Below are 24,918 nucleotides of genomic sequence, written 5' to 3'. Positions count from 1 at the left end.
TTTGTTTCAGGCTAATTTTTTTATATTTTCACTTCATCCTTGTGTTAATAACCTTAAAAACGGTTTGGATGGCATATAAACATCAAGGTGGAGCCGAAGAAGCTTTTAACGGTAGGTATTTCTTTCCCTCTCGTGTGGCCCACTTTAGTTTTGGATCCGCTTCGTTTTTGGTCAATTCTCCTAAAATGAGCTCACCAAACGGATGAACGGAGTACATTTCCCAAAAACATGATGGTAGGCCCCACACAGCATTCTTGCGCAGGAACTTCCTGCGAAAGGCTTTCGCAGGAAATCCGCGTCCCTTGGAGATCCTGAACCGTGAAAATCGTGTATCATTAGTCAGAGAACACGTGGAGCAAAAACTGAGACAATCCAACCACAAACTTACGTGTGTAGGACCCTTCGGCTGCCCGCTGGTTTCAACCGTATAGCCTTCTTGATGAGTGGAACATCCTTATGTTTTACTAAGCTGATCTTGATGTTGTGTGTCACCATTCGTACGGCTCGGATGTGATAAACAAACGACACACAGGTGAGAAAGAAAGTGTTGGAAGCGGATTGGCTGGTGTACCACACACTAGCTATATAGCTACTGTAAGTACGTGTCGTACGAAGACGAGCACGGGCGCTCCACGAGCACCGAGTTGTACGATCGGTTCAAAGGAGATCAAAGTTACATGGCCCCACATTGATGTATTTATTGTATCTACACCGTTTATGTATTTTTATCTATTTTTAGAGAATTATCCAAAACATGAATCATATCCAAGGAAAATCTGGACTACACCCTAAATAGCAGTGGAACAAATTTCATATTTATCCAAAACTTCTGTGAGGTGGAGAAGGGTTTCAATGGTTGACGTTCAATCCCCCGCTGCCTTTTGCAATGTGGTCCACTTGATACTCAGATCTGTCTTATTTTTCATCTCAAGCCTTAAACGAGCTCGCCAAATGGATGGACAATTTGGATATAACAAATTTCTCTTGATCAGATCCACAGAACTTGTTAACGTCAATAAGCAACTATATAGCAGGTGTGATGTACACCAGCGAATCGGATTCCATTTTTAAGCCATCTTAAACTGATGCATGTCTGCATGGGACGCGATTTGCAAGATATACACGAGTAGAGTTAGCTCGGTAACACGCTCGACTTAGCTTGAAAAAGCTCAACTCGACTTGGATTGAAATTTTGTCCAAATTGAATTGAGCCATTTTTTAGGAGTTCGAAACATTTCGAGTCGAGTCCGACCTGGACCTATCTCGGCTTAGCTTGAATCGGTATTGAGCTCGACTCAGATTAAGTTTTAAGTGCATATATAAGGGTTTTTTTAAAAAAAACCTTCATTTGCCCGACTTTACTTATTTCGCTCAACCTAGCAACCCTAACTCATTTCTTTATCCCTTTTGCTTAAATCGTCTGACCCTAATCCATTTTTCTCTCCCTTTCATCTAAATAGGTCGTTCGTTCGCTCACTACTCTCGCCGTTCTCTATCGCCCAACGAAATTCTTCCTTCCAGTGTCTGTTTGGACGATCTCCTTTCCCAAAGCGAGTCCTCTCCTCCCCTCTCTCCATTTTTTCCGATGAGCAGCGTCCGTCTGAGTAACGAAACTCGACTCGAAAATTAAAGCTCGAACTCGAGTCGAACTGGACCGACGTGCTGGTCGAGCCGAGCATGAGGTGCTGCTCCAAGCTCGAAAGCCGAACACGGGCTGCCGTCCGGGGCTCGACTCGTGTACACCTCTACTGCTACCCTGTCCGTCTCTAGTGGGGAACTCTCTTTATCCACGCCGTTCATCCTTTCTACGCCCATAATGCAAGAGTCATCTGTGGTGTGGTCTACTTACTAGATAAGACTCATTTTTGGACTTCCAAATTAAAATGATATGGGATAAGAGATGGACGGCGTGGATAAACGGATACATTACGAGACTCCCCACATACCTGTCCATACGTGGCTGGCGACGGCAGGGGTTGACGCATTCCGCGTCCGTGTGCACCACAAGCGCACTAGCCTTTTGCTTGGTGAGCAAGTTACCATCCAGAACGCCCCAGTCAGTCGGACGCGGATTTCGAAGTTCCTGCGCAAGGATTCTGGATGGGGCCCACTGTGAAGTTTGTTAGAAATCCAACCCGTCCATCCGTTTTTTGAACTCATTTTAGGACATGAGACCGAAAATTATTAGGATCCAAAACTCAAGTGGGCCATACTAAATGAAACAGTGTGGAAAGGAATTTCTACCGTTGAAACCTTTCCAGGATCCACCTTGATGTTTATATTCCATCTAAACCGTTTATAAGGTCATTTTCACTGAGATGAAGTGAAAAACCCAAGAAATTAAACCGATACAAAACTTTTGTGGCCATATAAATGCTTCAACGGTGGTCACCAAATCCCCACAGTTTCCTCTCGTGTGGCCCAATTGAGTCTCTGATGCTATCATGTTTGGTCTCATGTCTTGAAATGAAGTCTAAAGACGGATGGACGGAGTGGATTTCTCAAAAACATCGTAGTGGGCCCCACACAATCTTGCGCAGGAACAAATCCGCGTCCCAGTCAGGATGCTTCTAGAGGAGCGAGAAACGCCACGTCAGCACACGCAGTTGGCCCTAGTCTCGACACGTGGACTGACGGCTAACGATACACGAGAAACACCCAGTAGAGACGCTTGTACCGAACCTCCAATGCATGATACCGTTCACGATATCCGTTGCAAGGCGCATGTGTGAATTCGGACCGTCCAGTCATTCGAATCAAGGCTCACTTTTTGGATGGAAACTGATCGAAAAACCCTATCAATTGTTTCTCCAGCATTTCCTTATGAACGACGTACATTGACCATCCATTAAAAGGACCCAGATTATACGTGTCAGATCATCTGACTGCTTTGCCGCTTGAAATGTAGCGTGCTCATGTCCAGGCTCGCTGGATCGATGAAAAAAAATTTTAAAATCTACGAATGGTGAAAGGTAAGGTGTAGGAGAGATTCGGTAGATACGACTCTGCCGATTTGTTTATCGAGAAAGGTTCGGCGAAACCAGGGTCTGTTTGTTTTTTTAATTCGTTGGTAAATACATTTTTCCCCAGCATTGCCTGTTTGAATCTCCAAAACAACGGTAAATACGGGGAAAGGAGTAATGATTACTCTTACATCTGTTTGAAAACTCAGATGTATTTCCGCTTGGAAAACCGGTCCAAATGAACTGGTTTAAGTTTGTGAGCCCCTTTGTGATATATATGATGTATCTGTGCCGTTCATTCATTCTAGCATAACATTTTGAGGCTTGAGCCAAAAAATGAAGGTGATCAAACACTCAAGTGACCCACACCAAAGGAAACAGTGGCCTCAAAAGTTTTTACAGGTAGTTATTTGATTTCCTAAATCCTGTGGTGTGGCCCACTTGAGCTTTTGATCTTCCTCATCTTTTTTTTATGATACCTTAATTTTAATTGGGATAATGGATAGACGGTGTGAATAAGCCACATATATCATCGTAGGCCTAGGTATATTTCACAGCAGTTTGTGACGGTATCGCTGCTGTAATTACTCAAGAAAATCATTATTATTTCTTTTCCGTTGCTCTGGAAATTCAAACAGGCCATCAAGAAGTTATCATAGCTAGTTTGGAAATGGCAGAAAATGCATGTGCGGAAATTAGCATAGCTAGTTTGGAAATGGCAGAAAATGCATGTGCGGAAATTAACAGGTTGACGGAACCCGGTGGTGTACCCACTATTAACTAAGGTCTAATCACGAGGTATGTGTTATATCCAAACCGTCCAATCAATTGTCGAACATGTCTTAGGCTTGAGACGAAAAATTAGACAGATCTACCTATCAAGTGGACCACACTGCAAAAGCCAGTGGGGGATTGAACGTTATGGTGGGCCCTACAAACCTTTTAACGGTGAAAATCATTATCACCGCAGTTATTTATGGTGTGGTCCATATGATCTACAGATATGATTATTTTTTCCATAATGCTATGTCGAAGGTTGTGCACTCCATCAAATACTCTCGTGAACTACCGAAAGCTCCATCAGTCTTGTCTAACCTTCCAGCCAAGAACCCATAGATTTTCCTTAGAAATCTCCTCTGCAGTTGGGATTTCACATTTTCCATCCGACCGCCCTTTCTTTTTGGGTCAGATCTTAAAAAATGCCAAAAATGGATGGCCGGCATGATAAAACACATACATCATGGTGGGCCCAACGCAGATCCAAAACAAGGTCTAACCTCCTGTGTTAGTTCACCACTAGTAAAATAAAAAAGTGGCGATCCATCCCCCTCACATGTTACACCCATATATAGCTATCAAGACCATCCAAATTAAGCGTCCCATTGTGGACGGATCATATCTTTAAAATCGCACCAATGAAGCAATCGTAACCATCCAATTACCAGTTAACAAAGGGATATTTATGAGTAAAATAACTACTCTATGTTAGAAGTAAAAAAATAAAATAAAATCAGTTATGCTCCATCCACAGCTGGGTCAATGATTTGGACGGTCTGATTTCCCATAAAACTATACGATGTACATGGTTGAAGGGTCACTATTCAGTATTCACGCCATTTTATTTTGAATGGTGTAGAAATAGTGTAGGAGTATGGCCCAGTGGACAAATTCCAAAGCATTTGGGAGGTGATGTGGAGGTGATAACGCACACGGGTTTTAAAAACGAAATAGGAATCGAATCGGCAAAAGAAAAACAATTTCGGTGGTTGCTAATCCATATATGTTTGTGTCTCTTAGGAATCTGGTTCGTGAGGGAGAGAGTGGCATCCACGTGTCAATTTTGGATGTATTTCCCAGACCTTCGCTGAACCCACGCACGCGTGTGCAATCAGCTCGTTTACACGCCACATTTGTGCCAGTATGCCATGTAGGCCCAAGATCCAATCAATCAATGAGAATGGAACTGCTATGTTGAAACCCAAGCCCAAAAAACAGATTGATCCATTCATCACGTGGGCCACGGTTTAGGACGCAAATGTACTGTTGTGAAAATTTGGCTGAATTTCTAACCCGTCCACCTGTTTCTAATATTGGGGGAAACAGATTGATCCATTTATCAGGTGGGCCACGGTTTGGGACAAAATTGTAGGGTTGTGAAAATTTTGGCTGAAGTTTCTAACCCGTCCACCTGTTTCCAAATTAGAGCCGACCTGATGAGTGGATCGAATTTGTTGTGGACAAACATCTAAATGGTCCGACCAATCTGATGGATGGCTTAGATCTTGGGTCTACTTACCGTGTTGGCAGATGTTGAGCATGTACCTGAGGCGTGGTGCACGCATGTGTGCTTTAGCAAAAGTACTGCAAATGCTTCGATTATCGAGACCGTTGATCTGATAAGATATTCATCTGATGGACCTGTTTGGAAAACCTCAACATATAAATTTAATCAGAGGTCCATGGAGCTGTTAAGAAAAGCAGTCCATTTTCGAAGTAAAATAGCTCAATTATGGACTTGGATTCGGTGGTGTCCCCTCTGGTACCCAGCCGGGTAATGTTCTTGCCTTTATAAAAAAGCTATATGAACCCTAGGGATGCACACGAACTGGGCTAGCTCGGGTAGCTAGCTGGACTCGACCCGGCTCGAAAAAGCCTGATTCGACTTGGTTTGAAGCTGAATTCGAGCTGAGTCGAGCTGATTTTTTCAGCTCAAAAATAAGTTCGAGCCGAGTTCAAGCATGCCCCAGCTCAACTCAACTCGGATCGAATCCAGCTCGAATTGAACTAGTTCGGTGACTCAATTACTTTGTCATTGATGTTGCTCACCAACTGTTTGATAAAATGACTCAATGAAATGTGGCTGGTGGCAAGGAAGGTATGTACATGAAATAAATACCATTTTTCTCTTCTTTTTTTTTTTTAAAAAATAATTTATATTACTTAAAAGGTGTTTGAGAAAATACCTGTAAAATCATTGCCTCTATTTGTAAAATAGTGGCATTTTGAAGTTACAGTTCGGGTGTTTGTGGAAATGCCTCAACAGCTAACTCGGCTCGATCTTGGCTCAAACTCGACTCGAGCTGGCCCGAGTTGCTGATCGAACCGACTTGAATTGTCCAATCAGGCTCGAGGACCGAGCCGAGCTGAGTTTGAGCTGAGGTCAGTCACTGTCCGAGCCAAGTCGAGCTGATGCCAACTCGACCCGACTCGACTCGATTTACACCCTTAATGAACCCTACTACGTGTTTTATCCATACATTAGCCAAAAAATGAGCCCTACAATGACACATGTTTTATCCCTACAATTAGCCAAAAAATGAGACAGGTTTATATCTCAGGTGGACCCTATCCTAAGAAATACGGGTAAATGAACGCTCATCATTAATAGCTATTTTGGGCCACAAAAGTCATAGATCAAGATGTTATTTGTGTTTTCCATTCATCTTAGGGTCTTGGAACCTTACTCTTGCTCCGGTGGTGGACTCTGAAGAGTTTTATATTTTTTACTTCTAAAATATATAGGCAAAGGGGATTTATCACGGACATCTCTGTGGACCCCGTAGATCTACGGGAACAAGCATATTTCCTTCGTCTGTATCTGTATGATCTTACCAAGCTGTTGGATGACAAATAAACATTATTTTAGCCTTAAGAAGATTTAAACGGTGGACATGATTATATTCACTATTTCCTGTGTATGGTCCACCTGATATTTAAATATATGTACGGATTAGGTTATGCCCAGCACTGGGTAGTGGATTGGCTGGTGTACCACACACCTGCTATATACCTGCTGTAGGCAGGTGTCGTGCGATAGATGAGCACTGACGCTCCTCAAGCTCCGAGTTGTACGAAGGGTTCAAAAGAGATCAAAGTTACATGGACCCACAGTGATGTATTTATTATATCTACACCGTTCATCTATTTTCAGGGATCATTTTAAGCATTATCCAAAAAATGAAACATATCCAAAGATCATCTGGACCGCACCACAAATATCAGCGGAGATGATGATTTTCACCATTAAACAATTTATAGGGTCCACCATAACGTTTATTTTCTATCTAATCTGTTCATAAGGTCAAAAAGACCTGAATGAAGAGGAAAAACAAATATCATATTGATCCAAAACTTCTGTGACCCAAAAAGGGTTTCAATGGTAGATGTTCAATGTCCAACTGCTTTTTTCAGTGTGGTCCACTTGATAGTTATATCTATTTTATTTTTATTCTCAAGCCTTAAGACGAGCTCGCCAAATGGATGGACGGTTTGGATATAACATATACCTCATCAAACCCATAGAACTTACCGGCATCAATGCAGTAGCTATGTAGCTGGTGTGAGGTACACCAGCCAATCCGCTTCCCAGCATTGGGTGCATACTAAGCCCACCGGTCTTCAGCTGCGAACAAGCAGGAGCTTCGAGTTGCCAACGTAATATATGGTCTTACCCACACTGTCTATCAAATTTTTTTCATATTATTTTAAGGCTATAAGCTTAAAAATGAGGTAGATCCAAAGCTTAGCTGGACCACATGATGGGAATTAAACTCTTACCGTTGAAAACTTATTAGGTGCCACATAACTTTATGAATATGTTGGATGAAAATAATTATTACAATGGGCCCTAGAAAAGTTTCAACGGTGAGAATCATTATCACCGCTTCTCCCCATGGTGTGGTCCATTTGGCCTTGGATCCACTTCATTTTTTGAAGCGGATTGGCTGGTGTACCACACACCAGATATATAGCTGGTGTATGAACGTGTCGTCCGAAGTCGAGCGCTGATGCTCCTCGAGCTCCAGGTTGTACGAACGGTTTAAAGAAGATCAAAGTTACATGGCCCCACAATGATGTATTTATTATATCTACACGGTTCATCCATTTTTCAATATCATTTTAGAGTACTATTCAGAAAATGAATCATATCCAACGATTGAATGGACCATACCACAAATAGCCGTAGAGATAATGATTTTCACTGTTAAAAACTTCGTAGCGCCCACCATAATGTTTATTTTCCATCCAATCGGTTAATAAGGTCACAAAGACCTGGATGAAGAGTAAAAATAAAAATAAAAATTCATATTGATCTAAAACTTCCGTGAACCCCAAAAGGGTTTCAATGGCGGACGTTCAATCCTCCACTGCCTTTTGTAATGTGGTCCATTTGATCTTTAGATCTGTCTTATTTTTCGTCTCAAGATTTAAGATGAGCTCGCAAAATATATGGATGGTTGGGATGTATCACATACATCATGATGGGACCTACAGAACTTGCTGAAGTCAATACATCAGATATACAGCTGGTGTATGTTACACTAGCCAATCTGCTTCCCTCATTTTTAGGCTTATTCCTTAAAATGATAAAATAAATAAATAAATAAATAAAATAAAATAAAATAAAATAGATGAAAAGTATGATAAGCGCCGTATTATCACAGTGGCTACTCAAAACTCCTGCCCGTTCCCAGCTGGAGACTGGCGGGGTAGGACGCAATCAGCGTCCCTCAATTATCAAAAGGCTAGAATATTCCACTGCATGGTTGAATCATGTAACCCAATGTAGGTAGTACCTTTGCTGCTGGAGCATGTCCAGGGCCTGTTTGGACTATCACCCAAGAGGAATCTCATATAACGAGTGCCGTCTCACGTGCGTTTCCTTGAGGTGGGGAATCGTTTGCCGTACATGTTAATGCTCACGTCTGCAAAAATCAGCCCAATCGAGATCCCACACTGGAGTGGGCCACACCTGTTTTCATCACATTCCCACTTTGGGCAGTAGATGAACGGTGATAATGAAAGAGATCAATACCAGCTAACCGCAATTTGTAGAGTGCACGTCCACCTGGTTTTCTTACTATAGAAGCCAAATGGTTCAAAATTCTCTTAGACGGAAATAAAGTAAAATCATCCCATCTCTGTGACCTTCAAAGCAATGGTATTCTTGTATATTTAAAACAATGCACAGGTTATGCAGATGTGGTTCTTGATTTTGGGCCATACATGGTGACGCCTCAGGTTCTTTTTTCAATGAAATCTAATAACTCGATATTTCTAAAATGGAAAGATGGAAAATGATTCATGTAGCTGGTCCACTTAGGATATGGTTTAGATGATGGCTATGATAATGATGGCAACAAGGTCCACTGTATGAGTGGCCCGGAGTCCACCAAACAAATTATAATTAAGAGTATTCATCCGGTTAACACAAGGAAATGATTTAAATGCATGTACATGGAATGATCCTAGCCAACCGATCAGTGGCCATCAAAGGCTCATAGCTGCTGTGGGGAAAAACAGAGGCAATTGATGGTCAACGATAGACATTCATGGTGTGTTTGGATGGTGGAGAAATTGAAAAAATGTAATAGTTATTAAATAATTATTTTTCAGGATTTCTCGTCACTATAGATTCCTATCGATTTCATTTTGGCGGTTCTTGCTTAAATAATAAGGGAAATTTTAAATAAAGCTCTTATAAAAGTAATATTTTATTTTGTGTTTAAGAATTTAATTATGCTGTTTGGATAATAATTGCATCTTAAAATTGAATAGTTTATTTATTATTTAAATGATAAGAATCATTGACCTAACATGCCACGTAATGTTTGTGAACACCATTTACAAACTTTCATTTACGATCTATGATGACATCAACAAGACGAGTGGCTTGTCCCAAATGGATCCAAATCACTGATTTGTGAATATTTGTTCTTTGATTTGGACCATTGACCAATTTTGTTTTAAGCATTGTTGGTTGTCCAGTAGGCATCTTTTAGGCCTAAGGTTTAATGCAATTTTTGGTTTATGACCTATCAATGATAAGGCCTATGATTTGGATTGTTGTGCTTTATTTTCGATTGTTCTTGAAATAGACAATGAGGCCACAGCTATATATATTCCATGTAATGACACACTGTAGTTTCGTGAAAATGGCCCCACCCTCCGGCAGTCACTTAATCCACTTATCATATCATTCGGTCCCAATAGTAAATATGCAGGATTCTGCTAGATTTCGAAATCCACCATATTGGTGGGTCTCATGTTGATGTATGTGTTTTATTCCTACTGACCATCTGTATGCCTTTTACGCTGGACATTCAATTTATATATGCACATAGGTGATAGTCATTTGTTATGAAATTTGGTCGGCTGATTTCAATTAAATGGTCCACCAAATGTAAGTTTCATTTAATACCATATTTTTCTCAAAGAAAAGATCTGATCTCAAACGCATAATTAAACTCTCAAAATGTTGTGATATTTCAAGACTTGCAATCATTGTGTAATAATGGTGTTAATTCCATCAAATGTAATTCCATACGATTTAATCCTGCATGCCAAATATGTCCAATGGATTTTGAAATCTGTCAGAAATCCTAGCGTATCTATTATTAACATTGGATGATATAATAATGTGATGCTAGGTGGGACCACCCTTATGTTTGGGAGAAATCCACCCCGTCCATCCTTTTTGCGAGATCATTAACGGACGTGCTACAAAAAATAGGCAGATTTAAAACTCAAGTGAGCCATGAGAAAGAGTTTCTTATTAGTGAAACCTTTATGGGCTTCACTTTGATGTTTATCCAATCCAAACCGTTTCTCTGATACGAAGCTTTTGTGGCGCATGAATGTTTCAACTGTTATCACTAAATTCCTACGGTTTTCTCTCGTGTTACATTCTAGTTTTAGATCCACCCCGTTTTCGTTGAATGTCCTAAAATGATCTGTCAAAACGGATGGACGGAGTGGATTTCTCCCAAACATAATGGTGGGCCCCACCTAGCATTCCAAGGCAGCAAAAGGCTTTAGCAGGAAACCCGCGTCCCCTGCCCTTCCACGTTGTATATATAATCCAAAAGTCCCTTAAAAGGGGTTGGGTAATCCGCACAGGGAATCTGCATCACTCCTATAATTGTACGTGCTTGTGACATGAAACATGTATCACAGGATCACACATCAAGGCAAAGTTTGTACCAACACACGTGCCAAGTGACACGTGTAGAAAATCCATGTGTTATTTGTGATGGGTCATACGGAAGCGGATTGGCTTTTGGTGGTGTGTTGATGTCACTAAGTTATGTGGGTCTCACCATAATATATATGTTATATTCATAATGTCCATTCATTGTGTAGGATTATTTTATTGCATGGGTAAAAAAAATGAGGCAGATCTATATCTCGAGTAGACTACACCACTGAAGTAGAGGGGATTGTATGGGTCAAAAAATGAGGCAGATCTAAATCCCTAGTAGACTACACCATATGAAGTAGCGGGGATTGTATGCCTACCATTGAAAGCTTCACAGGGCGCAGAGGTCTTGAATCAAGCTAATATTTGTGTTCTCCCTTCATCCAAGTCTATCTAACCTTGTGAATAGGTTGGATGGCAAATGAACATTACGATGTGCCTAGGAAGGTTGCAGCTCAGTATTTTTCCAGCTGCTTTATGTGATGTGGTCCACTTGAACCATGGATCTGCCTAATTTTTTGGCCCAGGCCCTAAAAGGATCTCCTAAATGGATGGACAATGTGGATACAACACAAAAGTCATGGTGGGTCCCATAGAACTTGGTGACATAAACACACCACCTACGTCCGTGGTGCATGGCACACAACGCAATCCGCTTCCGTTTGCCACATTGCACGAAGAATAATAATAATAATAATAATAATAATAATAATAATAATAATAATAACAAAGCCAGACAAAGTTTTCCTACACTTTGGCCAACATCACGAGTGGGCCAGCCTAGTTTCTGGCTCAGGTCATCTATAACGTGGGTCCCACACCTGGACAGCTCATGTGATCTTGCTGGCAAGGAAGATGAATACACAACACAATTCAATAATGGAAGAAGAAGGATACCACCTCTTCAGTTCGATATTGCTTACAAGAAATACGAAACCTCATTTTCCTGAAGTTGACATTGCCTGCAAAAAAACCTTAGCTGATTAAGTTTCTAAATTATCGGATTTTTGAATTGTCAAGCCGTCGTCGAAGTGGTTACTTGGGTTTAGCAACTATAAAAGGAGTTTATCGTAATTGATCCTTAGCTACGTGCTCTCACCGCAATGTCCATGAAGAGAGCGGATAAAGTGAGACTAGAGTTGGGCAGGGGATGACTCAACTCAATTGAATTAACTCGTCCGACTCATTTAGACCCGACCTGACTCGACCCGAACCGAATGTGTGAGTTGGTCCAAACCAAATAGGCTTCGCCCATTCCAAACTCGAAACGAGTCGAGCCCGAGTTACTTAGTAACTCGACCTGAAACCCGATTTAGTTACATTCGAATCGATTCAAAACCCGACTCAATTCAGGTGTGTGTGTATGTGTGTATACCTAATTTCTAACTATCTCTAACCTTACCCGCCGCACCCAACCCCGACCCGATCTCAAACTCTCTCTCTCTCTCTATCTCTCCCTCTCTCCCTCATCCTCCTCCTCTTTTAAGCCCACCACCTACCCACCACCACCCCCTCCTCCTCCTCCTCCTCCTCCTCTCTCTCTCTCTCTCTCTCTCTCTCTCTCTCTCTCTCTCTCTCTCGCCTCCACTCACTCCTTCCCTCATTTCTCAAGCCTGGGCCCCCATAGCCACTCGATCAGAAGTTTGCACCCACCCAGCCGCAGTTGTCGATTAGCGATCGAGGTCGATTATCATGACCGAGTATTGATTCCGATTGACGAGACCAATTTGCCGAATTCTGATCGTCGTGATCGATTGTCGATTCCGATTGCCGATTCCGATTGACGTAACCGATTTGCCGATTTCTAATCGTCATGATCGATTGTCGATTCCGATTGCCGATTCCGATTGACGTGACCGATTTGCCGATTCTGGTTATCGATCGATTTTAATTGACGTGACCGATTTGTCGATTCTGATTGTCGTGACCGATTGCCAATTCTGATTATCGATCGATTCTGATTGTCGCGGCCGATTGCCAATTCTGATTATCGATCGATTCTGATTGTCGCGGTCGATTGCCAATTCTGATTATCGATCGATTCTGATTGTCATAACCGATTGCTGATTCCGATTAACGTAACTGATTTGCCGATTCTGATTATCGATTGATTCCAATTATCAAGTCCAATTCCGATGATTCTGATTTGTCGAGGCCGATTGTATAGGCTGATTCTAATTATCGAGGCTGAGTATCGAGGCCGATTCTGATCTGTCGAGACTGAGTATCAAGGTTGATTCCGATTGTCGAGGCCGAATGTCGAAGCTGATTCCGATTGTTGAGGTCGAGTATCGAGGTTGATTCTAAGTGTCAATTTCGATTGTCAAGGCCGAGGCCGATTGTCGAGACCTATATGATGTATATGCGACCCGTAGTTGGGGCCCATTGTGATGTATTCGTGGCTTATGGGCAAGGCCCATTGTGATATGTATTAGGCCCATGATGCATGACCCATTTGATGTATTTGAGACTCATGTGTAGGGCCCACATGTCATGTATTTAAGGCCCACGAGTAGGGCCCACCTGTTGTGTATATGTGACTCTCAGGTAAGGCCCACTGTGTTGTATATTAGGCCTTTGTGTGAGGCCGTTCGCCCATTATATGTTTGGCTCTATGTGGGCCATTCCTTGAGGCAATGTTAGTTAGATGTCCACATTGTCGAGGCCGAGTGTTGATGCTGATTATGGATACCGATTATGAGTATGTGATAGCATGGCATCATGATACATGCCCATACGCATCATCTACAAGTTTGTTATGAGATGTGGTTGACCATTGCATACGACATTGGGCAAGTTGTTATGAAACTCCCAGATAGGCGGATGTTATCTCACATGAGCGCATGGTATGTACAGGATTGATGCATGACTAGATTGTATGACTCATGCATCTTGCATTATGATTACTGTACGCCCTAGCGACATCAGGGCCGTAGCATCCACAGGCATATCGTGGATGGCCAGATGGGATACCGAAAATTTGTTACTAGCATCGGGCTGCCATAGATGATCCTGGGTGAAAATTCCTAAACCATCTTGGTACTAGAGGAAGCCCCAACATCGAGACCGTGTGGATATATGAGCGCCCGAATACTGAATACCAGGAGGCCGCGTCTCCCACTATGTCATGGTCGGTTGAGAGGGGGTGTGGCTTTACCCGCCCGAGCGTAGGGGGCAGAGTTAGGCTGAGTTTGACCAGCTCGTAAATGGGTCCGCTATCGACGTGCCGGATAAGTATTGGCAGACTATCGGCTAGGTGAATAGTGAGGTTTCTTATTCTCACTTGAACTGTACTGCTGGGAGAGGGGCAGTGCCATTTAGAGTGTACTAAACCCCGGTGATGATCTCAGAGATGAACAGTACTGATATGTGGACTTATTTAGCAGGAGTTGCATACTCATTCATTCATTCATTCACTATCCACTTGGGCTGGTGGTGCGCAACTATTTGTTACGTGTACCTTCGCAATGTCCAGGATTTTGGTTGGAGTGCGCGACTAACCTGAGATCAGGAGTTTACCACATTGAGTCTGACTATCCAAATTTATGTATGGGACTGGTTTGGATAGAAGTCTCTTGTGATGGACCCTACAGCCTGCAATATTACGTACTATTATCCTGACTTCACACTCCAGCATGGTCATTCCATTCACATCGCATATTGCATTACATTCGCGGCATATGACATTTTGGGTTACCTGTGTTTCTGCATTTATATGCTTTAGATACGACATCTGATATTTAGCTCTTTATAACTCCTCATTTGTATAGTTGATTTGTATCACGTATTCTGATATTATTCCTCATTTGTATAATTGATCTGTATTGTGCATTATGATATTGCTTGACTCATGGACTTATCAGTATTTTCGCTTACTCTGATAACATATGATTCATAACCTTGCGCCTATTTTGACATTGTATGATTATAACATTGCATTGAATACTAGACACTTACCTTGTGCACACACTTACACCACCCTCTAAGCTTTCTATAAGCTTATGCACGATAGATGCGTGCAGGTGATGTTAGGTTACAGCAGTGTTGAGTTTGGAGCGTGCAGTGGTCTTCTGGAGCTTGATTTTCGATTTATGTATTTCCTTTTCAGCATTGTACTCAAATGATTATATTAGTGGATATATGATGATGATGTTGCCTTTGTGAATTGGGTAATCTTGTGGTTATGCTTATTACGAGTTAAATATATATAAAAAAATCCTCCTTGTAGGATCCCAAGATCGGAATCTGGCGTATGAACGCTAGGAGCCGAGAATGGGGTACTACGGAGGCTGTCGGCACCGGATTCGGCGATCGAGATTCCTGTGAATCCGATCTCCGGGTTTGGGGCGTGACACGATCCATTTAGACTTGACTCACGATTGACCTATTTGTTAAATTGTATGAGTTTGGGTCTAACACCAGAACCAATTACTAAATGAGTTTGGATTTAATTTCCTTTATATTAAGCCCGACTCGATCTAACCCGAACCCATTTAGTAAATGGACGGGTATGGTATAAGTTGCAAGCCCATTCATATCCGAACTTATCCAGACTTTGTTTTAAACCTGATAAAAATGCTTATATACTTTGGCAAGTAATATGGAAAAATGAAAAATCCACTTTGTAATTGGTTGAGAATATGGGACACAACAAAATCTACCGCACTTGGGTTATGGATTTGCCTCATTTCTGTCTCATGTCCTAAACTGAGCTAAAAAAATGATAGGCGGGGCATATTTCTCACAAACATCATGATGACCCACCCAGCATCCCAACGTAGGAACTTCCCGCTTCCTATTAGAATACAAAAGTTATTTACTGAATTGCATGGTAGTGACGGCCGGTGATGGTTAGAGGTGTACACGAACCAATCTAGCTCGGTTTGCTCGCTCAACTCGACTCGAAAAAGCTCGATTCGGCTCAGTTCAAAGCTGAGTTCGAGCCAAGTCAAGCTGATTTTTTGAGCTCGAAAATGAATTCTAGCCGAGTTCGAGCTGGCCCCACCTCGACTTGACTCAGATCGAACCCAGCTCGAATTGAACTCGGATCTAACCCAGCTCGAATCGAACTCGGATTGAACCAGTTCGGTGACTCGATTACTTTGATATTGATGCTTACCAAGTGTTTGATGAAATGACTAAAAAAAGTGTGGCTGGTGGCAAGGAAGGTATGTATATTAAACCAACACCCTTTTTTTCTTGATTTTTATGTTGCTTAGAAGGTGCTTAGAAGGTGTTTGATGAAATACCTGTAAAACCATTGCTGGTGTCTCAAATACAGCGAGATTTTGAAGGTGTAGTCCAAGTGTTTGTGAAAATGCTGCAATGGAGAACTCGACTCGATCTTGGCTTGAACTCGGCTCGAACTGGCCCAAGATGCTGATCGAACCGAATCGAGCTGAGCTAGCTAGTCAGGCTCGAGGACTGAGCCGAGCCGAGTTCGAGCTGAGGTTAGCTAGAGGCCGAGCCGAGTCGAGCTGAGGCCAACTCGACTCGGTTCAACTCGATGTACACCCCTAGTGATGGTGTGTTGACGTCAGTTACGTCACCAAAATTTGTGAGCCTCACCATGATGTATGTGTTAGATCCAACAAAACTTATTTATAAGTGGGTCTAGTTCAGGTCTGAAAATCTCTTTATCAGATCATATCCATTTATAAATGAATTTGGGTGGATTTCCCTCCATCAGGCCCCGGACAAATGACTGAGACACATTTTTAAATGGATTTGATGGGGCAGACTTGACCCACCCATTTAGTAAAAACATCTGGGTTTAAAATTTAGACTTTGGCTTATTTAATAAATGGACGGATTTGATTTTAACTAAACTCACTTCAAACCTAACCATTTACCGCCTTATATTTGATTTTCAATTTTCAATCATGTCATATTCAAGCCACGCTACAAAAGAAGGGCCGACCTAGGTTTGGCTTCGGCTGGATTTTGAATTGATCGGGTCAGACCTGATGAGCTGAGCCATTTCAAAATTTTAATTTTGCTGGGCATGAGTCCGGCATATGGACATCCCTAATTCAAACATGGCATTAGTAAAATTGAATTCCGTTGTAATTTCCAACAAAAGGATAGATTAGATTTCACACCCCCGTTCCAAGTTGGCACGTGTGCATACTTCTACACGTGCAGAGCTTCACACATTGGAATTACCTTCTTATAGCCTGTTTGGGAGCATGGATTTGGAACCCAGGATTGGAAATCCCCTGGATTTGCAATCCTCCCGGTGTGTTTGGCACCGTGGAGTGTGAATCAACTTTAATCCGAAAGTACCATGGTATATTTAAAGGGTTGGAATTTAATTACTAAATCAACTTTAATATTTCTAATTACTGAGATATGTAATTTTTGACACCATGGTTGTAATAAGCCTATTAAAATATATGCTTTGCCTGCAAATGATGAAATTCCAAGTCTCTGATGGGCCACAAGCACAAGATTATGTCTGAGTGACTAACCAATAATTTTTAACCATTGATTTACATGGACAATGTTTGGACGGTGCTGGACAATGTTTGGACGGTGCTGATTTACATTGACAATGTTTGGACAGTGCTGATCATCATTAGCGGGCCATGTGGCCAATAGAACGATAGTGTATAGTGATACACATGTTACACTTGCAACTATTGAAATAATTTTAGGCGTAATCCAAGCTCTCACCGTGGATTGCAAACCCCCTCAAAGAGTGCATTTGAAACCCAACTACTTATATGCTGCTAGACAATAAGAGGATTTGAAACCCCCTCAAATCCCCTATAATCCCCGCCAATCCACCGTGCCAAACGACCCCTTAATGTGCTGTTATAGCACAGGTGTATGACATATACATCGTTTGCAGTATGTTTTGAGGCTCTGGAATGTCCAGGTCAATTCCTCTAGGATAACCTCTTGATCTGATTTATTTATTTATTTTTGCAGCTTTTGCTAGGATGCTGCCGCAGATGGTTCAGTTCCTGTACAAGAACTAGAAGAATGTGATCATTCAATGTTTTCCGAGAGATGATTTGGGCTATGTTTGCCGTATATGTGGAGTTATCCAGAAAAGCATAGAGACGATATTTGACTACCAGTGGATTAAGGTACTGACGTACTTGACTTAGTCATTTGTAACATTATGGAGCTGGAAATTCTGTTCATCTCTAGAGGGCTGTTTGGTTACAGGGACAACCATAAAAAAAAATAAAAAAAGACTGGAGCAAGCAATACGAGTTTCATTCTGTACAGAAACTCAGATTTAGTTTCAGAATCGCCAAAATATGCAAATAGCTATTTTGTTTCAAGAACTCATCAAATTTTCTCTTGTTGTTTGGACTCTTTTGTTGGCTTTGATTATGATCGTCCAAACCAACTCTTAAGTCAAAAAGCATTGGCCCTTCCTGTTTTGCAGTTTTTGTTGAAACTCTGAAACTCTTACCTGTGTACACTCAATCCATTTTCCTGGATGCAGTTGCATGCATCTGCAGTTCCATGAAAACCTATTACACTAGCATGCATTTCCTCCTCACAATAGTTGTGAATCAATATCAATATACTTTGATTGGTTGTGCACTGCTATTGCAAATACTTGTGATGATTGATATATTATACACTGCGGATTTGCTCCATCAAACTGGTTGTACTTTTTTGCATTTGTCATGTCCTTCCTGGTAGAAAATGGCATAGATCTGTGAAACCCTTTGGTGCAGTGCAGACTAAGAACAAAGGCGTGAAGCCTGGATAGTGGAAGTAAAAGCAGCTCTAAGCTGCTAGTTCATACAGCAATTGTCAACAAATCAATTTTTCGGGTTTACTAAAATTCACATAGCTCAAATTTATCGCAGCACAATAAATTCGTCGTCTTGAAAATGCTGTAAGAATAACTTATAAGGAATCTAATTGTGAATCAGGAACCTGAAAATATTGTAGGTTACAGGATTTCAAACAGGTCTCTGAACAATTATTTCTGTTCCTAAAGGCCATTTTCTAAATAAAAAAAGTTGTCAAATATCAGATTTAAAATAGCATTCCAGAAGAAACATGAAGCCTATTATACTATAGTGGCAATACTGGTCAATAAGGGCTTTTGACATATAAATGCTTGCCTTTTGGCCTATACTGAAATTCTCCCTACCTTTCGAGTATTGCTAAATAAACCTCTACTTTTTCGACCCTCAGTAGTATTTCTGTCACGCTAGCTTGATGGAAAGGAGAGAAAGCAATCATTTGCTGCATGCAGAAGGATTTGCAGATTATTTCCAAGCTTATGGATGGATCAAATCTCATTCACGTGTTTCATATTTACATGTGCCCGCATGTGCATGTGCATGGCTTTACACGTGTGGCACTGGCAAAAGTTGTAGGTAACAGGTGCGAAGGTATGCCATAATAGTTGGTAACTGTTGTGGTAAAAGGTGTAATAGCCCATAAGCAAATACAAGGACAGTTTTGTAATTTTGAAAATGCAGCAATCATACGGATGGCTCTTTGGCTGCAGGGATTTTTGTTTTGTTTTTTCCAACTAACGTTTGAAAAGATAGAGATTTATTAGGAATACCTGAAAGGCAGTGGGTTTTTTGGTATAAAAAAAAAAGAAAAAAAAATGCTACCATTTAAAACATTATCAAATTCCACAGATCGCTGCTTCGGAAATGGAGATTCACTGGCTGGTGAGAGTAGCACTATGAGTAATCCAATTGCAAACTGATGGAACTTTGGAGGGCTCTCTTTGTTGAGTTTTAAAGATGAGCTGCATTTTGTCCCTATTTAAGTTGGTCGGAAAATCTTCTCTTGTTGAGGATTAGCAGACAGTTTTGATGTATTCATTGTTTGGTTCTTATTAATTCACCTGTTCCATTCTATTTATAATTGGTGTTTGGCTTCACTTTCCTTTTTTATTCATGTATGCTAACCCCCTCCCACCTCCCCCCGGCGCGCGGTAAATTGGAGATTTCCTTTTACATGGTTTCAGGAACCGTTAACGAATGAATCTTACTGCACATTAAATGCCCCTTCAATTGCTGACCTTGCTACTTAATATCATACATGTAGACTTTATCTTTCTTGAATGGCATCTTGGCTTTATTATTTTTTATTTTTTGTGTGTATACAATTGCTGGTTGCAGTTTTTTACCATGTTATCTTTTTTTATCGACGAAGGTGCTCACCATCTGCTCATCACAGTACCGTTTACATATGCCTGTGTTTTGGATCACCATCAAACTTGCTTGCACCAATATAGTTACTTAAATGTTAATGGAGATCTCGATTTAATTTTTTCTGGTCCATGCCCTTGGTCTAAAAGTTCCTCGATCTGAAACCTAAATTTTCTTATGGTCAGGGTTCAAAGAGTACAAGGACATACATGTCCAACTCTCGAAGTACCAGGGATGCTGATGGAGCTGCATCAAATCTGTTTTCTGGACATTCTGATCACGATCTTACAGTGACAGAAATCACTGTTCATCCCAGGCATATGAAGCAAATGAACAGAAATCACTGTTCATCCCAGGCGTATGAAGCAAATGAAGCCCCATCAGTTAGAGGGTTTTAATTTCTTGTTAAGGAACTTAATAACAGATAAGCCTGGTGGTTGCATTTTGGCACATGCCCCAGGATCCGGAAAGACATTCATGATAATCAGTTTTATTCAGAACCTTTTGGGTAAGTATCCCCACGCTCGACCGCTGATTGTACCCCCTAAGGGAATTCTTCCCACTTGGAAGGAGTTCCAGAGATGGCAAGTCGAGAACATCCCTTTACTTGACTTCTACTCTTCAAAGGCTGATAACAGGTCCCAGCAGCTAGTTGTATTAAATAATTGGGTTGAATAAAAGAGCATCCTTTTTCTAGGTTACAAGCAGTTCTCGAACATCATCTGCGACTGCAAAAGCAGCAAGACAGAAGCGGCTTGTCGGGAAATGTTGCTGAAGGTCCCTAGCCTTCTTATTCTAGATGAAGGTCACACACCTAGGAACGATAACACAGATGTACAACATTCCCTTTCTAAGGTGCAAACACCTCGCAAGGTAGTGTTATCCGGGACGCTATTCCAAAATCATGTCCAGGAAGTATTCAACATCCTGAACCTCGTGCGGCCGAAGTTTTTGAAGTTGGAAGATTCTCGGGCTGTCGTGAGGCGTGTGCTGAGCAGAGTGCATATATCAGGCGGGAGCAGGAGGCAGTGTAGAACTGGTGTGGATACGACCTTTTTTGATCTGGTCGAAGAGACGCTCCAGAACGATGATGATTTCAAAACAAGGATTTCAGTAATTCAGGACCTCCGGGAAATGACGAAAAATGTGCTTCATTATTACAAAGGAGACTTCTTGGAGGAACTGCCTGGACTGGTCGACTTCACTGTGCTTCTAAATCTCTCGACCAAGCAGAAAAATTCCATTGAAAGATTGACAAAGTTGGATAAGTTCAAGAGGAGAGCTGTGACGAGCGCTTTCTATATTCACCCACACTCGAAGGAAATTTCGGAGAATGTGGAGGGAGGCGAGAAGGGGGTCGTCCTCAGTGATGAGAAGATAGATAAGGTGGTAGAGAAAGTGGAAGTGAAGGATGGAGTGAAGACGAAATTCTTTCTCAATATTTTGGGCCTGTATGTATCTTCTGGAGAGAAGCTTTTGGTGTTCAGTCAGTATCTTCTCCCGCTGAAGTTTTTGGAGAGATTGCTTGTCAGAGTAAAGGGCTGGAGTCCTGGGAAGGAAATCTTTATGATCTCTGGTGACTCGATGACCGAGCACCGGGAGTGGTCAATGGAGCAATTTAACAACTCGCCTGATGCTAAGGTTCTCTTTGGCTCCATCAAGGCCTGCGGAGAAGGCATATCCCTGGTGGGTGCGTCTCGGGTGCTGATTTTGGATGTACATTTGAACCCATCAGTTACCCGCCAAGCAATTGGACGTGCGTTTCGGCCAGGCCAACTGAAGAAAGTTTACACGTACAGGTTGGTTGCTGCCGACTCCCAAGAAGAGGAAGACCAACGTACTTGTTCTAGGAAGGAGTTGATTTCGAAGATGTGGTTTGAATGGAGTGAACTTTGCAACAGCAGTGACTTTGATATGGAAGAGATTGATGTGAAAAGCTGTGAAGACTCGTTCTTTGAAAGCTCATTTTTAGGAGAAGATGTGAAGCTTCTTTACAGAAAGTTAGTCTTGTATCCACCATGACCTTGAATATTAGCTCTTAACTCTTGTTGTCCTCTAATATTTGGATTGCCATGCAGGTGAATCCACTCATGGGCTGATGCAGCAGAACATTAGCTGATAACCGCATATCCTTCAACAATCCTACACACAGCTGGCTAATTCTCAGTATGTGTCACTGTTATAACTTTTTTTTCTTCTTCTTCTTAAACTGTGGGTCTTAAATTCTTAATGCTTACAAAGGTTTGCTAGCCCCACAAACCTTCTCGACATTCTTTTAAATGTGGCACACGTTAGGAGTGCGACTCCGGCGGGTTGGGTCAAGTTGAGGGTTAACTCGAGCTGGACCTGACCTCAAAGAGAACCCAACCCGACCTGAGTTCCAACCCAAACCCAACCTGAATTCCTAATAATCGACCCACACAGACCCAATTCCAACCTGACCCAAATCATCATCATCATCTAAGCCTTGTCCCTGTTAATTGGGGTGGGTTCCAAACCCAACCCAAACATATTTGATTAATTCCAACCTACCCTAATTAGCTCAACCCGAACCCAACCTTTATTTGAAACCAGGTTGGTGTTTTCCAACACAAACCCAACCCAAGGACCTTGATATCCCTACCAAACCTGAACTGAACTTGGATTGGGTCAATTGGGTTCAGGTTGACCTGAACTTGGGTTGGGTCAATTAACTCAATTGGGTTCATGTGCTTTCCCAAAACTTGATTGCGTTTCCAAGAACTTGCTTGCTTCCTAAACAAAACTTGTTTGCTTTCCCAAGAAAAGAGTTTCAGCCCCCTAGTACACATGCCGCCTGACATTTCTTGGACATCTGAGCTGTGAAGAAGGCTCACTCGGCTGTGAATTCAATCTGGAACATAAATCAGGCGATCCACTCATAAGGCAGGCCAACCTGCATGAAAACAATGAACTGTTTGAGAAACTTGCCAACCTGCATTCAACATAAAACTGACCTAGGTGGACCAGTCTGATATTTTTTGCTGATCATCTGCATGGAATGGGCCCATCTTATGCTTGGGATTGGTGGCCAACTCACATGTAAAGGTGCATATGGAGAAGGGTTCTCGTAGGGGTGCAACTCGGGCGGGTCGGGTCGGGTCGGGTTGAGGGTTAACCCAAGCCCAATTTGACCTCAAGAAGACCGAACCTGCAACCCGACCCGACCCAAATTTCAACCCGAGATGCCCAACTAGAACACAACCCGACCAAAATACATGTGATTATTCCCAGTCTGACCTAAGTTGACTTAAATATGCTCTTGGTCAAACACAAACCCAGCTCAATTTCAAATCGGGTTGGTGTTTTCTAACCCCATCCTGATCCGAACTTGGGCTGGGTAAATTGGTTTAGGGTTGACCTGAATCCAAATTGCATCCCTAGGTTCATGTGAAACCCAAGGCATAAAATGGCTTTCATTCGGAAGTTTATTTATCTGGAATTGCTTTGTTTTTGTTCTTCAGGGACTAGCAAGGCCATATTTGCAGATGAGAGCTGAAGCTGCTGTTTTTTGCTTGTTTTGCAATGACTGGGTGGTTGTTCCCAGTTTATGTAGATGCGGCAACTGAACACCGTAAGCATGTTGTGCCTGTACAGCTGTCTTTAAATTTGCTGGTCTTTTCTCATACATTAATGTGTTGATGCATTTTGTCCTTGCCACTTTTTCTTCCATGGTAGGTGGTGCAAAAGCTGTATAGTGTACATAGCTTAGTGTGGAACTTGGCCTATCCAGTAATTTGTTTTGAGCGCTTACCTTGGAGTCCTTTAAGAGCTGCTCGCTGTAAAGCAGTACACCTGTTATCTATTAGTTTCCTGTTGAAAAACTCTTGCTTTGATTTTTGACACATTTTCCAGATAAGAGAACAAGTCATCAATCATATCATCTTTATGAAGAACTCGTAGGGAATTGTATGATGTGCAATGCATGTGGCAGGTAAGGCCCACCTATGTTTTGAACTACACCAAATTTTGGATTTTTTATTTTTATTTTTTCCTTTTTCCTAATGAGGCTCACTTGAGGAATGTGTTAGATGGAACCTATATACCGTTGAGGACCCTGCACAACCATATGATCTCCTCTCCCTGTTGTTCCTTGTGGTGTGGCCAACTAAGTCGTTGGTAGGTCAAATTTTTAGCTGCGTGGCCTAACAATAAGTGGTTCACTTTATGGATGGAGTAGATGTGTCATGCACAACACAGTGGGCCATAGATTTCGGGCAGTGACCACCCTGATAGGATGTGAAGAAGCAATGGGTTGGTGAAATGATGGATTACATACTTCTTAGAATCTTCATTTTCATGGCTGTCTAGATTGTTAGGTAGACTTGAGATCATTAAATTTATAATGGATAAAGTTTTTGAGATAAGTAGGTGGTTAGATGAATGTTTGAAGAAGAGGGATAGCGGTTTAATATAAGTGGGTGGTTGTTGTAATACCTGTGGTCAACCCCATATGGCAAATTCAAGCATCAAATGTCAGAGATAAGTCCCCTATTCTGATAGACTGACAAATGGAGGAAAAGGAAAGCACTATTTAATTTGTGTTCTGCCTGAAATAAGAACTCAACTCCTTTTTTCACCTAACCGACCAGAAACTCGCTTGACGTCTTGAAATAGGAAATCGAACTCATTATATTTAAGGAGGATTTACTTTGAAGCGACTATTCCCTAGATACATATGCTGTAGTATTTCACAGTTAGATCAATTTGAAAAAGACCTAAAGTTAGAAATTATCAATATGTAATGTAAGGGGTGGCCTTTATAAAAGATATAGTTACTATTGATGAACTTTAGCAGGATTGCATCGATGTA

General features: G+C 41.6%; 2 protein-coding genes across 3 annotated transcripts in view; one reads left to right on the top strand and one right to left on the bottom strand.

Moving 5' to 3' along the window:
* The window catches only part of LOC131249354 (probable disease resistance protein At1g62630), a 57,291-nt gene that overhangs the window by 20,004 nt on the left and 12,369 nt on the right, over window positions 1-24,918 (bottom strand). The window lies entirely within an intron of this gene.
* LOC131249808 (protein CHROMATIN REMODELING 35-like) lies at window positions 1,901-23,983 on the top strand. The gene is given in 7 exon segments (XM_058250565.1): window positions 1,901-2,056; window positions 17,885-17,950; window positions 17,952-18,035; window positions 20,273-20,403; window positions 20,444-22,087; window positions 22,166-22,253; window positions 23,570-23,983. Coding segments are annotated over 6 exon segments (2,085 nt in total). The 3' UTR covers window positions 22,170-22,253; window positions 23,570-23,983.

Source organism: Magnolia sinica, chromosome 6, assembly GCF_029962835.1.
Source record: "Magnolia sinica isolate HGM2019 chromosome 6, MsV1, whole genome shotgun sequence".
In the NCBI taxonomy this organism is placed as follows: domain Eukaryota; kingdom Viridiplantae; phylum Streptophyta; class Magnoliopsida; order Magnoliales; family Magnoliaceae; genus Magnolia; species Magnolia sinica.
This window is presented reverse-complemented; position numbering and strand designations above follow the sequence as displayed.